Here is an 18,219-nt window from a genome sequence, read left to right on the forward strand (position 1 = left end):
TGTATGCCAACCTCTAACCCACATAATTGTCATGCCAAATAAAGGCAGTTTGTTTCAATCAATTATTCCCCTTCCTCTAGTGAGACTGTACTGTGAACTGCAGGTTATAAACTAGGCTAATATGTAGCCCAGTTATGTACACTACACTACACATACACTACAGGTGTATGTGGACACCTGCTCGTTGAACATCTCGTTGCAAAATAATGGCCATTAATATGGAGTTGGTACCCTGTTTTCTGCTATAACAGCCTCCACTTTTCTGGGAAGGCTTTTCACTAGATGTTGGAACATTGCGGCGGGGACTGGCTTCCATTAAGCCACAAGAGCATTAGTGATGTCAGGCACTGATGAAGGGCGATTTAAGTTTGGTTCGCAGTTGGCGTTCCCAAAGGTGTTCGATTGGGTTGAGGTCAGGGCTCAGTGCAGCCCAGTCAAGTTCTTTCACACCGATCCCAGCCAACCTTTTCTGTATGGACCTCGCTTTGTGCACAGGGACATTGTCATGCTAAAACAGAAAGAGAGCCTCCCCCAAACTGTTGCCACAGAATTGGAAGCACAGAATTGTCTAGAATATCATTGTATGCTCTAGCGTTAATATTTCCCTTCACTGGAACTAAGGGGCTTAGCCCAAACCATGAGAAACACCCCCAGACCGTTTTTCCTCTTCCACCAAACTTTACAGTTGGCACTGCATTGGGGTAGGTAGCGTTCTCCTGGTATCCGCCAAACCCAGATTTGTCCATCGGACTGCCAGAAGGTGAAGCGTGATTCATCACTTCAGAGAACGTGTTTCCACTGCTCCTGAGTCCAATGGAGGCAAGCTTTACACCACTCCAGTCAACGCTTGGCATTGCGCATGGTAATCTTAGGCTTGTGTGTGGCTGCTCGGCCATGGAATTCCATTTCATGACGCTCCAGGCGAACAGTTCTTGTGCTGACGTTGCCCCCAGGGGCAGTTTGGAACACGGTTGTGAGTTTCGCAACTGAGGGCCGACAATTTTTATGCACTTCCGCACTCGGCGGTCCCGTTCTGTGAGATTGTGTGGTCTACCACTTTGCGGCTTTAGCTGTTTTGCCTTGACATTTCCACTTCACAATAACAGCACTTACACTTGACCGGGGGAGCTCTAGCAGGGCAGAAATTTTACAAACTAACTTGTTGGAAAGGTGGCATCCTATGATGATGCCACGTTAAAAGTCACCTGAGCTCTTCAATAAGGGCAGTAGAATAACAGTTTTTATCTATGGAGATTGCGTGGATGTGTGCTTGATTATATATACCTGTCAGCAACTGGTGTGGCTGAAATGGACAAAAACAAAAACATTTGGAAGCTTGTCCACATACTTTTGTGTGTGTATATATATGTATGTGTGTGTGTGTATACATACACACACACACACAAAAAACCTTTATTTTACTAGGCAAGTCAGTTAAGAACAAATTCTTATTTTCAATGACGGCCTAGGAACAGTGGGTTAACTGTCTGTTCAGGGGCAGAACGACAGATTTGTACCTTGTCAGCTCGGGGGTTTGAACTTGCAACCTTCCTGCTCAAAAAACTGCTCAAAAAAATAAAGGGAACACTTAAACAACATAATGTAACTCCAAGTCAATCACACTTCTGTGAAATCAAACTGTCCACTTAGGAAGCAATACTGATTGACAATACATTTCACATGCTGTTGTGCAAACGGAATAGACAACAGGTGGAAATTATAGGCAATTAGCAAAACACCCCTACAGACCACTTCTCAGTCCCTATGCTTCCTGGCTGATGTTTTGGTCACTTGAATGCTGGCAGTGCTTTCACTCTAGTGGTAGCATGAGACGGAGTCTACAACCCACACAAGTGGCTCAGGTAGTGCAGCTCATCCAGGATGGCACATCAATGCGAGCTGTGGCAAGAAGGTTTGCTGTGTCTGTCAGCATAGTGTCCAGAGCATGGAGGCGCTACCAGGAGACAGGCCAGTACATCAGGAGACGTGTAGGAGGGCAACAACCCAGCAGCAGGACCGCTACCTCCGCCTTTGTGCAAGGAGGAGCACTGCCAGAGCCCTGCAAAATGACCTCCAGCAGGCCACAAATGTGCATGTGTCTGCTCAAACGGTCAGAAACAGACTCCATGAGGGTGGTAGGAGGGCCCGACGTCCACAGGTGGGGGTTGTGCTTATAGCCCAAATCCGTGCCGGACATTTGGCATTTGCCAGAGAACACCAAGATTGGCAAATTCGCCACTGGCGCCCTGTGCTCTTCACAGATGAAAGCAGGTTCACACTGAACACATGTGACAGAGTCTGGAGATGCCGTGGAGAATGTTCTGCTTCCTGCAACATCCTCCAGAATGACCGGTTTGGCGGTGGGTCAGTCTTGGTGTGGGGTGGCATTTCTTTGGGGGGCCGCACAGCCCTCCGTGCTCGCCAGAGGTAGCCTGACTGCCATTAGGTACCGAGATGAGATCCTCAGACCCCTTGTGAGACCATATGCTGGTGCGGTTGGCCCTGGGTTCCTCCTAATGCAAGACAATGCTAGACCTCATGTGGCTGGAGTGTGTCAGCAGTTCCTGCAAGAGGAAGGCATTGATGCTATTGACTGGCCCACCCGTTCCCCAGACCTGAATCCAATTGAGCACATCTGGGACATCATGTCTCGCTCCATCCACCAACGCCACGTTGAGCACATCTGGGACATCATGTCTCGCTCCATCCACCAACGCCACGTTGAGCACATCTGGGACATCATGTCTCGCTCCATCCACCAACGCCACGTTGAGCACATCTGGGACATCATGTCTCGCTCCATCCACCAACGCCACGTTGCACCACAGACTGCTTTAGTCCAGGTCTGGGAGGAGATCCCACAGGAGACCATCCGCCACCTCATCAGGAGCATGCCCAGGCGTTGTAGGGAGGTCATACAGGCACGTGGAGGCCACACACACTACTGAGCCTTATTTGGACTTGTTTTAAGGACATTACATCAAAGTTGGATCAGCCTGTAGTGTGGTTTTCCACTTTCATTTTGAGTGTGACTCCAAATCCAGACCTCCATGGGTTGATAAATTTGATTTCCATTGATAATATTTGTGTGATTTTGTTGTCAGCACATTCAACTATGTAAAGAAAAAAGTATTTAATAAGAATATTTCATTCATTCAGATCTAGGATGTGTTATTTTAGTGTTCCCTTTATTTTTTTGAGCAGTGTATATAATGTATGTGTGTGTTCTTTCCTCTACCTCCATCAGCTGCCTGACACCAATGCCAGGTCAGTGCAGTAACACTGTTAGTTAACTATCAGACAGACGAGTGAGCGTGTGTTCTGAATGAGGGGTGCTAGCTGGAACTGGAGGAGGAGGAGCAGCTGTCCTGGGCCTCAGACAGAGCCTGCATGGCCAGGCAGCTTAATTACAACGCTGGTTTTGTCTCTGGCTCTCTTTGGGAACCACCACCAGACCCACTGAAAGGATGTGTTCATCAGTCGGGTCTCAAATGTTGAATAATCAACGAGCCCTGTTCCGGAAATACAACGTTCTATATCTTTCTGTGAGCCTTTTTCTTGTTCTTTGCAAATTAGTTTTTCACCCATTCAAACCTCTCACAATAAGACAATCAAGCACAGTCTATTTCGTCTTTTCTGAAGGCCCAAGCCAATTTCTTGCATGTAATTACATCCCCTTCTGTTTGTTCTTTTAGTTTTCAAACTGTTTGCCTTGTGGGTATGTTTTTGTGACACTGGTCATCTCAGAACCACAGCCTGTTTGATGCAGCCCAGATGACCTACAGTACCTCACTGAATGACTGACCTTTTCATTTGGAGCTTTTGACAGAAGCGGGTTGCAGGCACTCTAAGAACTGAAATGCCACATCACAGCCCCGTGCGGTACGATGTGGCTCTTCTGGATTCAAATGCCTGCAGCCAATCGCAGCCGCAGAGGCAAGGTGGCAGTGATTGTTGTCTGGGGCTCGTGCCAGGTTTAGATCTTACTGTAAAGCTCTGTGGTAGCTCGGGGGTTTATATTGACTTGGCCAACCAGTTGAATGACCTTTTTGAAGTCTTATCTAACTCTCAATATGTGTGTGTGACAGTCGAGGGAAGGGTGACATCATTTTATATGCTTACTAGGGATGCGAATTTCGGGAATATATTGCTGTCGACTAACCCACCCTCATTAACCGATCAACAAACGTTACGTTTTTTTCAACAGAAACTAGCCTGCTATGTATGCATACAAGGAAGGACTTTTTTTCATTAAGAGCTTAATGGAAAGATGCAACAATAGCAAGTCTATTGTCTTACAGTCAAAAGGCTGGAGCCTATTATTGAACATGCAGTTCCTGTAATGAAGCAGCTATTAAATAAAATGTCATTTTGAAACTTTTGCCAAAATACAATTTGCGGGTGAACAGTTGTAAACAGCTCGCCTAATGCGACCGCTTTCATATGTGACAGAGATGGAAAATCTCAGTTCGAAACTAACACGGAACCCAAACAGGCTGCGAGCGTGTGCCATCGTGCATACATTTATTTTGTCCCCCACACCAAATGTGATAACGACACACAGGTTAACTTCTCTAGGGTAGGGGGCAGCATTTGGAATTTTGGATGAAAAGCATGCCCAAATTAAACAGCCTTCTCCTCAGGCCCAGAAGATAGGACATGTATATAATTGGTAGATTTGGATAGAAAACACTCTAGCGTTTCCAAAACTGTTAAAATAGTGTCTGAGTATAACAGAACTGATTTGGCAGGGGACAACATGAGAAAAATCCATTCAGGAAGTAGGATCTTTTTGTTGTTGTAGTTTTCTATTCAATGCCATTACAGTATCAATTGACTTAGGACTCAAATTGCAGTTCCTATGCCTTCCACTAGATGTCAACAGTCTTTAAAAATGGTTTCAGCCGTGTATTCTGAAAAATGAGGGAGTAAGAGCAGTCTGAATGAGTGGACCCTGCCGTGTCAGAGCTTTTTCATGCGCGCGACCGAGAGAGTGCTTTTGTTGTTTACCTTTTATATTGACAATGTTATTGTCCGGTTGAAATATTATCGATTTATTTAGGCTAAAAACAACCTGACGATTGAATCTAAGCATCGTTTGACACGTTTCTATGAACTTAATGGATACAATTTAGATTTATTTTCTGCCTGTTGTGACTGCGTTTGAGCCTGTGGATTACTGAAAACACGCAAACAAAACTGAGGTTTTTGGATATCAAGAGGCTTTATCGAACAAAAGGAACATTTATTGAATAAATTATTGTCTTCTGAGTGCAACCATATGAAGATCATCAAAGCGAAGTGATTCATTTTATCAATATTTCTGACTTGTGTAACTCTTCTACTTGGCTGGTTACTGTTTTGTAATGATTTGTCTGCTGGGCTATGTTCTCAAATAATCGTTAGGTATGCTTTCGCTGTAAAGCATTTTTGAAATCTGACACCGTGGTTGGATTCACAAGAAGTTAATATTTAAAATAAAATAGTTGTATCTTTTCTGAAATTTTGTAGTGAGTATTTCTGTATTTGAATTTGGCGCTCTGCAATCTCACTGGATGTTGGCCAGGTGGGATGCTAGCGTCCCACATACCCTAGAGGTTAAAATATCAAAACAGACTCTGAACCAATTATATTAATTTGGGGACAGGTCGAAAAGCATTAAATATTTATGTCAATGTAGCTAGCTAGCTTGCTAGCATTTGTACTATTTAGCTAGCTTGCTGTTGCTAACTAATTTGTCCTGGGATATAAACATTGAGTTATTTTACCTGAAATGCACAAGGTCCTCTACTCCACCAATTAATCCACACACAAAACGGTCAACCGAATCGTTTCTAGTCATCTCCACTCCTTCCAGGCTTTTTCTTCTCTTGACTTTATATTGCGATTGGCAACTAGGTGCATTACCGCCACTGACCTATTTCGTCTTTCAGTCACCCATGTGGGTATAACTAATGGGGAGATGGCACGTGGGTACATGCTTCTATAAACCAATGAGGAGATGGGAGAGGCAGGACTTGCAGCTCGATATGTGTCAGAAATAGAACTGACTTGTATTTTAGCCCGTGGCAACGCAGACGTTCGTTGGCGCGAGTAGTGTGGGTCAATAATTGAATAACAGATTTCTAAATTTATTTTGCAATGCTCACGCACGCGACGTGAACGGTGTAGTCATCCTGTAAGGGGGCTTTCACTCCAAGTTGTGCGTTTTTTTCCCCCCAACTGGTGCGTATACCCCCTTAGTTAGTTTACTTATTTAGTTTGGACTGGTGTGAACGTTATCCGTACGAAACAATTTAAAATAAAAAAATCTTTATTTTACTAGGCAAGTCAGTTAGGTGAGAGCGCAGTCCGGACCAAATGCAGAAAAAGAACCAGAGTCACTCATCATTGTTGTTTTGACATCGTAACTTGACATCTCTGAAACATTTATGTGAGTAGCAGCGCATTTATGAACACATCTGATGCAGGTTAGGTGAGACGAGGGCTATACCGGGGATCTCGTCTACTGAATATAGATTATTCAGGTAGCAGTTACTGGCTATTTTCCCGCATGTTGTTGGAATACCAAATTAATATGAAGATTTGGACACAAGTGATGCGTCAGGATACTCATAAATGGATTTAACGTGAGCATATTTGTCCTATAAACGTATGACTTGCATGGAGAAGTGGTTTTGTTGGGTTGGATTTTGGTTGGATTACTTTGAAGGTAAGGTAAGATATGCCTCATTATTTGAAGTTAAGTAAAACGTTTAGGTTTCAAACAATTACAGTGCCTGACGCTCACGTTGCAAAGTGATTGGCGACGCATTGATAGCCTGCCTACCGTTGACTATAGCCTATGCCTCCCGAATGGCAAGTGAGCTTGAATTACGAGTTGAGATTGAGAAATAAAAATAGTAGCTCTTTTTTTTTTTTTTTTTTTTTTTTAATAGTGGCCATCTCAAAAACATTCTAAAACCACATGTTACAGTCCAGTACCAGCTTTTTGAGGTGCTCTCGCGCTGTCTGACAGGTGATGGGCTATTCCGCTCCTCGAACTAGGATCTGTATGCTGTGCGCATGTGATGTCTTAACGAAAATACATACGCGCCAATTTAATTCCATTAAATTATGCAAATTATCCGATAGAATGATAAGCAAGACCAGTCAAATGTAGTTTCGACAGAGGTTACCCAGTAACATCCCTAATTCTCACCTTGCACTGGAATGAAAGCTTGTAGATACCGTTTCTCACTTACATTTTTACAGGAGGACCCTTCTCAAAATGGGCAATGTGGTGGTGCTGCTGTAATGTTACACTAAACATTTTAAAATGGCGGATCCTTTAGTTGTGGATGCAATAGCTTCGGCTATTTCCCCCAATCACATTGTTTTATACCAAATCGTACTGCCAGTGCCCCCTCCTTCTGCCTCTCTATTTCTTAATTGCTTATGATAAACCCCGGTACTAGTCCCAATTGCACTAAAAGCATTGAAATAGGAGGGAGGCGAAATACATGCTTGGGGTTAATGGCTTGCTGCAGCACTACAATCTCCCCGAACGGCAGTGACATAGTGTTTGTGGGAACTCAGTCCTCTTCTCATTACCCACAAAGTGGCGGTGGTTCTTCTTCCCCAGCCAACCCCGTCTTCAGCATCCGGTGTCTTCATGGTGCTCCCCTGGCCACTGAACAATTGGCCGTTGTCTCATTAAGGAGAAAGTCATCAATATCCATGCTGGTCTCCGATGTGCACAGCTTTGTATGGTTGATCCAGACTGTATCTAGTGGTCCTACGTCTCAATACAGTTAGTTGTTGGATTTGCAGTGTCTTCATATTACCACCATCATTTACATTCTTTTTTTTGCCTACTACTACACAGGCCATGACCTCCTAGTCCCATTGTGGTGGTAGGCTGAAGTTGTATGTTATTTCTATACCCCTGAAAAGCCTCTTCCTGCACTGACTGACTCCAAACTGATCTGAGAATCCCATTGTGATCTCTTCTTTGGCCCCAGACCAGCTGGCACTGAGAGATGGGATGGAGAGCCCTCCGGTGTGTCTGAGAAGAGAAAATGATAGCGATAAAAACAAAACCTGAAGAATTCATTAAGTTCTCCCTTGGTGCGTAGTATGTGGGGGAGGATTCCCTCTTCTGGGCTGTACAGAATGGCCATATATAGACCTAGTTAGCCAGCCACTCTGTCAGTCAGGCCTGCAGGGCTGGTGGTGCCCTAGCGCTCTTAATCCCTATGATGTGCCAACCTCTCTAAAACATCATGCCTCTTTCTCTTCCCTCACCACCCACCGGCTTCTACTCTGCAGTCCATGTCAGCCAAATCTACAGGGATGCTGGGGGAATATACCCACAGTCCCGTGGTGCTGGCAGCTCCTGTGACCTCACTCTTTTGCACTCCATTGCTTTCTTTCCCCCTCTCTCCCCTCCTTCTCTCATTTTACCTGTGTGTAAATCATTTTACTTCTCCTGCTTGCTCATAACCTCAAATCATCCCCCTACCCTCTCTCCCCCACACTTTTGCTCTCTCGCCCATGTCTGCTTTGCCAGGGGAAGGACTTGGCAGGTTTGTGTGGACCCAGGGTGAGAGGTCTGCTGCAGCTTTAAATAGCTTGGCCCAGTTCTGTGATTTGTAAGGTGCACACTGAGGGTCACTGGTTCCAACACTCTGTTTGACACGGTGCCATGTCTCTGTGATAGAGGCCACATGTAACCCCCCCCCCCCTTGCAGGTACAGAGGAAAGGTCATAGGTCATGAGCAACATCGAACCCTCTGTGGCAGTAACGCTGAAAAGGACCCATACTGGGCTAGCTTTCATATTGTATTTGGGCTATTGCCTTTATATTTGCTTTGCTTTCACATTTCATCTGTCCTAAAATGGCATCAGAAACTTGTAGTTGGGATTTCAATTTCCTCACTTTAAGCTGTCTTTAATATTGGAGACATAAGGATGACGATAATTTAACGGCGCTTCATTTTTCCTTGAATAAAAGGCAAACTTCCCAGGATCTAAACCCATGACATCACCATAGAGCAAGGTTTCTAAACTCAGTCCTGAGCCCCCCCCCTCCTTGGTGTAGGTTTTTGCCCAAGCACTACACAGCTGATTCAAATAATAGCTTGATGATGAGTTGGTTATTTGAATCAGCTGTGTAGTGCTTGGGGGGACCCTGCCATTAAAGGATTTAGATGGGCTAAACAAAGGAGAACTGCCGGTGACGGATGATGCAACACAGACGCAAGCACACCGGTCTGCCTCCTAATCGTCTAGACATCCCCAGTCTCTGCCCCTCCCTGTCTTTTCCTCCTCCTCTTCCCCATCTCTCCTCTCTGTACCACTTAGCCATCTTTACCCAGGCTGCCATGTGGGTATTGGAGGGGGTAGGCCAGGCAGGGTGTCCATATGGAGGTGGGTATCCTCCAACTAAAGCTGAGTGATTTTAGTGCTTTCTGAGAGTTTTTGGTTCGATTCTTTAAAATAATCACTGTTTTCGGTATATTTTTGGGGTGGACATTAAATGCACTTTTGCATTATGTGGGTTGAATGATGTAACACAGAATAAAACAATGAATACAATTTCATGACGTTTTATTTGATGACTACTATTTAATTCCAAGTCATCTCATCTCTGTAGAGCTGCAGCCTACGCTGTCTGACAAAATCACTGTTTTAGTAGTTCATCAAAGTAAAGAAGGCATTCTTTTATGACTGCTGAATACCAACTATCTTTTAGATCATGTATTTTCACATCGAGATTCTTCTCTCCATCTCAGTTCCTATAAAGACCGGACTAGTAAGAGCGCAATGGATTATGGTTATTGTAGTTAATTCATACGTTTTCTCCTTTAAACTAGAGTCAAAAGTTTTGGCAAGCCTACTCATTTAAGGATTTTTCTTTATTGTACTATTTCCTACATTGTAGAATAATAAAGACATCAAAACTATGAAATAACACATGGAATCATGTAGTAACCAAAAAAGTGTTAAACAAATCAAAATATATTTGAGATTCTTTAAAGTAGTCACCCTTTGCCTTGATGACTGCTTTGCACTACCTTGGCATTCTCTCAACCAATTTCATGAGGAAGTCCCCTGGAAGGCTTTTAAAACAGTCTTGAAGGAGTTCCCACATGCTGAGCACTTGTTGGCTGCTTTTCCTTCACTCTGCTGTCAACTCATCCCAAACCATCTCAATTGATTGAGGTCGGGTGATTGTGGAGGCCAGGTCATCTGATGCAGCACTCCGTCACACTCCTTCTTGGTCAAATAGCTCTTACACAGCTTGGAGGTGTGTGTTGGGTCATTATCCTGTTGAAAAACAAATGAGAGTCCCACTAAGCGCAGACCAAATGGGATGGCAGATCACTGCAGAATGCTGTGGTAGCCATGCTGGTTAAGTGTGCCTTGAATTCTAAATAAATCACTGACCGTGTCACCAGCAAAGCACCATCATACCATCACCACCACCACTCTTCATGGTGGGAAACACGCATGCGGAGATCATCCGTTCACCTACTCTGTGTCTCACATAGACACAGAGGAAAGAAGGACAGATAACCTCCGGTTTAATGTCCACTGCTCATGTTTCTTGGCCCAAGCAAGTCTCTTCTTATTGGTGTCCGTTTTTAGTAGTGTTTTCTTTGCAGCAATTCAACCATGAAGGCCTGATTCACACAGTCTCCTCTGAACAATTGAGGTTGATCTGTCTGTTACTTGAACTTTGAAGCATTTATTTGGGCTGCAATCTGAGGTGCAGATAATTGCTTATTTCTGAGGCTGGTAACTAATGAACTTATCCTCTGCAGCAGAGGTAACACTGAGTGTTCTATTCCTATGCCGGTCCTCATGAGCCAGCTTCATCATCGAGCTTGATGATTTTTGCAACTGCAGTTGAAGAAATTGTGAAAGTTCACATTTTTCTGATTGACTCACCTTCATGTCTTACAGTAATGATGAGCTGTCGTTTGCTTATTTGAGTTCTTGCCATAATATGCGACTCGTTTCAGGAAACTAGGCTATTATCATGTGTCACGACTTCACAGGAGCACCATTTGAATGAACTTTATATTGTTTTTTTTAAATCAAAAATTCGCTCTGGCTATCTACTCTGAGAGCACTCCTCTGTGTGAGAGCGCAGAATAACTGATGAATTTAAGAATGCCTAACGCCTGTTTTCATTTTGCCGGTGTCAGTAAACGTTGGCAAAAAAGCGTAAATTGTTGCCAGCAGCACAGTTGCAGTCACCAACACTCTGGATGACATAAACACAGCCTCACTAGCTCTGTTAGGGTGAGTAAAATGGTCAGTGAACGGTTCTCTCATGTTAGCCAGTTAGCTTGAGTGTTCGGACAGAACGCTCAGATCAATCCATGTAGAGATGGGTGGGGCTTAAGCTTAAGAGGGTGTGAACAATGATGAATGGGTGTAGACAAAGCTCTCCAGCAGGTACCAAAACATTCAAAGGTCATTTTCTCAAAAGTGAAGTTACAAGTTTCAAAGCAGCATTTCTTTCCCATTGTTCCTCAAATGCAGTGTATATTATACCGCGGTGTATCTCTGTGCCTCTGCTTTTGTCCAATGTAAAAAAAAAAAAAACAACACCACAATTTCAAATGTTGCTACATAAGACGGAATCAAGGCGGTCAGTCACATATGGACTTGATCTTTTACCAAATAGGGCTGTCTTCTGCATACCAACCCTACCTTGTCTCTACACAACTGATTGGCTCAAATGCATTTAAGAAGGAAAGAAATTCCAGAAATTAGCTTTGAACAAGGCACACCTGTTAATTGAAATGTATTCCAGCTGACTACCTATGAAGCTGGTTGAGAGAATGCCAAGAGAGTGCAACTCTGTCAAGACAAAGGGTGGCTACTTTGAAGAATGTAAAATATATTTTGATTTGTTTCACACTTTCTTTTTTTTTTGGTTACTACATTATTCCATATGTGTTATTTCATAGTTTTGATGTCTTCACTATTATTCTACAATGTAGAACATAGTACAAATAAAGAAAACCCCTTGAAATAATAGGTGTGTCCAAACTTTTGACTGGTACTGTATGTAGAACATTTGCCCCCTACTACATTGCACATTCAGGCTAGATCTGATTTATCTCCAGAGGAACTGCATTGAGTTAAAAAATAACTGACGTCGGCCAATGAATTGTAATTTTGATTATTCGCTCTGCACTACCTCCCAGGACAAACTGTGTATTGCTGGGAGGACTCCGCACATTAAAGGCTGGCTGGCCAACCCAGGAGGAGGAGTTGAGGGAGCATTGGAGCGAAGCGGAAAGGATGATGCTGGCCCGGGTTCCATTTTTGCTCCTACATCCACTAGGCCCTTTGCTGTACCCAGATCCTCCCAGTCCGCTAATAGTTTTTCGGTCAGATCTGTTTAACCCCAAAGTGGTACGGGCGAGGGACCAAAATGGAACCAGTATGAAGACAAGTTAGAGATCCTATTGAACATTCATTCTCCTATAAACAGATCTATGTTTAGGTAACACCTGTAGGTGTGTGTGTAGCTTTGGAAACATGTCTCTGTGAGGGGCTCCAAGCAGCGGTGTTGAGCTCCAGTACACAGGCCTGTTAATGTGCGCTATGCAGCAGGAAGCTAACAGGGCCTGCTCAGTTAAATGGCGCTAGCTGTGGTTTAACCACTATTTATAGCCTAGCCTTCCACAGTTGGTGGAGGCACAATTGTAGGTTAGTATGCTCGGAATGGGAGTGGAGGGCCATAGGCAGTAGGCATGTCTCAGTGGGTTAACCCCATGGTGTTTGCACAGACTGTAGTCTAGCTCCTATTACCTTCTCGGGTACAAAAATGATCACAGATCGCCCCTTTCATCTCTGATCTAGCAAGGTAGTATTGGTATTTGGTACTAACGCTGGAAACCTTAGCTTCAATTCCGCTTGAGTGCACAGACCAGTGATGGACAGCCATTGAAGCCAATCCCTCTGGGATCAATCAGCTGGTCTGGTGTTGAACGTGTCTCCCACTCTGTGACAGGGCCATGGTCTCACCCTGTTTCTTCAGAGGCCGTGTCTAGACTTGACAGTTCATGCAGCTTTAGTGTTCTGATCATGGAATTCTGAATGCATCTACACCTACATTTAAATGTCTACCGTGTCCAGATTCCCTATATTCAAATGTCGGCATGTATTTTATAAACTGTGGGATAGGCAAAATATGATAACACAACAACTGATGGCAGTAGATAACCTGCTTTAGCTAGCGAGCAACACTAAAGGTATTGCAAACGGATTAGTGTATCTGTAGGGACAGACTACTGTCCATCTGGTCATGTCTACACTTACTTGCGACTTCTGCTATCAGAATACAAGGAAGGCATTGAAAAGATGGTCTAGACGCACATAAGTCGCTTTGTGGTGTGATTGTGTTCCGATCTGTCTCGGCCACCTCAGTCAGGACGCATTCAGGCTACAGAAAGGGCATACAGTGGGTGACGTCATCAGAACTCCTCGCTAAAATCTTGTGTTTTGGGACTGGGGCACCTTTTCATTATAACGGCGGAGGAAATACATTCCTAGCATGTGAGGAATATGTTTCCTGGCCTCATAAAAGCTAGCCACCTAGCTAATATTTAGAAAAACTATTTGTTGTTGTTTGGATACAGTTAGCCTGATCTGTCCATGTGCTCACACTTTGTGTGTGTGTGTCTTCCCTACACACACAGTCCGCTGCAGCTCTTTGTCTCTTCTCCCCCCTGCTCTGGCCCTTGCTCTAATGGCTGTCACAAGACCCACACAGCCCCTGGGCCGTCCACACCACTGCCTGAACACAACTCTGCTTTGTCTGTGTGTAAGTGTGCGTGAGGAGCGACCCGCTGGGCCACCTCATTATCATACAGGGGCGAGACACAAAAGCCCCTCGCCAACGAGACAGCGTTCCCACCCGGGGCTGTAGCCCAGTCTGAGCTTCAACAGACTTTCCTTTCGGTGTCAGGTTTCTCACGTAGCACCTCGTCGGTTCAATCCGCCACCAAGCAGGTGAAGTAGACCACACTCTGAGTTTTATTGAACGCAACTCAGTTTTTATGGCTGATGCTCTATTAGGAATTTAGAGTCGCCTCTTCGATTGAGACCACGGCCCTTTCTCTCCAAGTGCTGAAGGAAAACGTGTTCTCTGTTGGAGTGTTTCTTCAGAGGCTGTAGCAGCTGCACTGTGATCAATAGCAGCTGCATTATTGACTGGTCTCTCCTCTCACAGCCCGCTCAGCTTCGGCTGGCTTCTCTACTGGCCTGAAGTGGCTGGCTCAACTCCTTCAGTCTCTCGCTGACTCTGTCACGTGTGGCTCTATATCCGATCGGAGAATGCACAGACATCTACATGCTGTACCATGGAGTAAACCACGACCTCTCCCCCCATCTCTTTCCGCCTTTGTGTTCTGTTATCCCCCCCATCCATAGTGTGTTCTGGTAGTTGTAAGAGGTAGGGTCAGCAGTGGGTCAGTTGGCTGGTATGAGTAGTAGATACAGTACAGACAGGGTCTGTTAGTGAGGTAGGGTCAGCAGTGGGTCAGTTGGCTGGTATGTGTAGTAGATACAGTACAGACAAGGGTCTGTTAGTGAGGTAGGGTCAGCAGTGGGTCAGTTGGCTGGTATGAGTAGTAGATACAGTACAGACAGGGTCTGTTAGTGAGGTAGGGTCAGCAGTGGGTCAGTTGGCTGGTATGTGTAGTAGATACAGTACAGACAAGGGTCTGTTAGTGAGGTAGGGTCAGCAGTGGGTCAGTTGGCTGGTATGTGTAGTAGATACAGTACAGACAAGGGTCTGTTAGTGAGGTAGGGTCAGCAGTGGGTCAGTTGGCTGGTATGTGTAGTAGATACAGTACAGACAAGGGTCTGTTAGTGAGGTAGGGTCAGCAGTGGGTCAGTTGGCTGGTATGTGTAGTAGATACAGTACAGACAGGGTCTGTTAGTGAGGTAGGGTCAGCAGTGGGTCAGTTGGCTGGTATGTGTAGTAGATACAGTATAGTACAAACTGTCTGGGCTGCTGCTCACAAGACCATCTCTCTCTCGCCACTGCTCGTCTGGTTTGTGTTGAGAGGCAACAATATACGTTCCTGCTCTGTGTGTTTATACTTTCTGTGTGTGTGTGAGGTGTAGCCTAGCCTATACATTGCCTGCCCTAAGGTGGATTAGCTCGTCACCCAATGCCTGTACCCCCCTCTACCCACCCCCTCTCTCCCTGCTCAGATGTCACCTTGCATCTTCATCTGACCCCTCCCCCTGGTGCTATTAGCCCCCCATTACCTGCCAGCTCACCTCCCCTTCCACTGCCTCTGATGTGCTTGGCCAACCTTTATGGCAGCTAGGCTATATGCTTTAGCAGTGTGTGGCATAACAACATGGATGGATGACCGTCCATTAGCTCACAACAAACTGGCTTGCTCTATCTTACTACCGTGTAGGATGACGTAAAGTGACTTCAGCGTTCTGTCATTCCTCTGGGAAGCTCCGCCTCTAGTGGGAGATGGCCTACGTGTTGCCAGAGGATCGTTGACTTGAGAAGGATTACAAGGAAAAATAGGACCGCGTGGGATTTTCTTCTGGTTTTACTGGATGAATGTAGAAGAACAGAGGAGAGGCTTTCAGTGGTCTGTAGAGAGACTGTGTTGAATGGCCTACTAGCTAAATAGTGTGTCAGTGTGATCTTGTCTCCCTCTGGTTGTAGTCTAAGGAGCGGGGAGGTTGTCTGTCCGCCTGCTGAGCTTCAGTCTTTAGAGTTGGAGAGAGGCCAGCACATCTGGCCGTGGTTAGGGGCTTTATGAAGTGTCTGGAGCTGCCTGCTCAGTGATAACCCCCTGCTTCAGGTTACCTCTCCAGGGCCACCGTATCATACCAGGGGCCCACTAAAGACCCCGGAGTCAGTCAGCTCCTTCCCTGGCTGCTGTGTCCAGACAAGGCCCCTGTAGCTCAGCTCCAGCAGGTTGGGATTGGAGGATGGGCCTTGAGTTGAGGTGACTGTTTGTTGTGTGATAGTGGAGGGGAGTTTAGGACTATGGGAGAGGGGACTGGCTGGAGCAATGTGGGTCCTCCTGAAGCCTTATCTCACACCGATTGGTTGGTTGATCTTCCTCCACTTCCTGTCTATAGCCTAGATTCCTTCCTGCTTTATTTTCTAGTCCACCCCGCCCCATGACCTGAATCTCAGACATGAGAAATCAGTGGTCACAAAAAAACATTCACGTCACGAGTAGTAAATTGGCCTACATATCCAACAATGTTACGGTGATTCCTCTTCATTTTCTGGATAAAACCCACATTTTCTTTCAAAGATTGTCACCCAAGCATCATGCTTAAGGACTGCGTTCTCTGTGCTCACGGAGGGGAGGGGGGGGGGGGTGAAAACTGAACCTCTCCAATGCACCTGTGACCTTTCAACTCGACCAAAGGCTTGCCTGTCTCGAGGGGGACTCGAGTGATAAGTAATGTCACTGATGTTTTTATAGACCGTGGCCCTGGGATCAAAGTTGAGAGGATTATAAGTCCAGAGAGTAAAGGCATGGAGGCTTTCTTCTCATCCGTAGCTGGAGAGAATAAGTTGCTTGGCTTTTGTAATTAACCATGCGTTTTTTTCAATTGACTGTGGATTGTTCACTCATAGGCGACGGTCCAGAGATGGTCGTCAAGTGTGTGTGTGTGTTTCTTGTTCAGATACACAGCTGCTTCTATCATCAAAAACAACAGTGCCGTGGCCGTTATCATACACACTGCAGCCCCACAGTGGTGGAAATCCCCGTTTTGGTTTCTATCCGGATGATTATCAGCTGCTGTTATCTGTTTTGAGGGGTTTGTGACTGAGTGGGGGGTAAGAGACTATTTCTGTCTCTGTTTATGTAAGTAGTGACTGGTGCTGAGAGAGAGAGAGAGAGAGAGGAGGACTGTGGGAATTTTGTTCAGCACAGAGATCGTAGCCCCAGTCCATGCCTGTCTGTTTGGATGCTAGTGATTGTTCTGTGTCTGTGCTAGGCTTAACCAGCCACATGACGGTACACAGTGGACTGAATCAAAGTGATGGTTGTCTATGGAAAGAACTCTGACGGTCACCTGTAGATTATATGCCACTATGTACATGGCTAAGATGGGGTTTACTGTAACAAGGCTTGTTTAGCAAGTTAAAGTGGCGCGTGCACACACACACTTATTAACCCTAACCCAGCTGATCAGTGTGTTACTGTTACCCTTGGTCGACCTCGTGATGACTGACCTATCTTCTCCTTTTCTCTTCGTCTCTACAGGGGAGACATGTCAAAACTGGACAGCTGGCCGCCATCAAGGTCATGGACGTCACAGAGGTAACGAAGTTCAGACGAACTGTAACCCCTCCCCCCACCGTGTGTGTGTGGTGTTTGAGGATGTTACATGGCCGGGTCTATTGGTGAAACAATGTAGTCCTGAGCTGAGATGACCTTTTCACAAAACAAACTGCCCGCTCTGCCTGTTTTATTTGTCAACCAGGTCTCTCAGATCAGCTGACCATTGTCTTATTTGGGCCTCAGATTAAAGGATAATTGGCCTCACGTCAGGTGGTTTTGCAGAGTTATTACATTGACACAGAGCTTTAACCAGGGTTGTTGAAAGTGGCTTAGCCTATTAAAAAATGTAATTAATATAAACGTTTATTTCTGTGAGGAAGTAAATACTTTGAAAATGCGAACTTCGATTGGGGAAGTACAAGCTCTTGATGTATTTTAGCCTTCTCTCTCGTGTATATATATATATGTGTGTGTGTGTGTGTGTGTGTGTGTGTGTGTACACACACACACACACAAAATATATACAAAAGTATGTGGATTTGGCTATTTCAGTGTTTAAAATTGAGCACACAGCCATTCAATCTCCATAGACAAAGACTGGCAGTAGAATGGCCTTATTGAAAAGCTCAGTGACTTTCAACCGTCATAGGATGCCATCTTTCCAACAAGTTAGTTTGTCAAATGTCTGCCCTGCTGGAGCGGTCAACTGTTAGTGCTGTTATTGTGAAGTGGAAACGTCTAGGAGCAACAACGGCTCAGCCGCAAAGCAGTAGGGCACACAAGCTGACGGAATGGGAGTGCCGAAGCATGTAAAAATCGCCTGTCTTCGGTTGCAACAACTGAGTTCCAAACTGCCTCTGGAAGCAACGTCATCACAAGAGCTGTTTGTTGGGAGCTTCATGAAATGGGTTTCCATGGCCGATCAGCC

The 18,219-nt window shown here is 45.2% G+C and overlaps 1 protein-coding gene across 6 annotated transcripts in view; it reads left to right on the forward strand.

Annotated features, from left to right (window-relative positions):
• LOC135543446 (mitogen-activated protein kinase kinase kinase kinase 4-like) overlaps positions 1 to 18,219 on the forward strand; it is a 61,482-nt gene that overhangs the window by 2,453 nt on the left and 40,810 nt on the right. For all 6 annotated transcript variants that reach the window (XM_064970719.1, XM_064970713.1, XM_064970714.1 and 3 more), the window contains exon 3: positions 17,274 to 17,330. In XM_064970719.1, coding sequence (XP_064826791.1) covers positions 17,274 to 17,330 — 57 coding nt within the window. The remainder of the gene's footprint in view (positions 1 to 17,273; positions 17,331 to 18,219) is intronic.

The sequence above is a fragment of the Oncorhynchus masou genome, chromosome 7 (genome assembly GCF_036934945.1).
Source record: "Oncorhynchus masou masou isolate Uvic2021 chromosome 7, UVic_Omas_1.1, whole genome shotgun sequence".
NCBI lineage: Eukaryota > Metazoa > Chordata > Actinopteri > Salmoniformes > Salmonidae > Oncorhynchus > Oncorhynchus masou.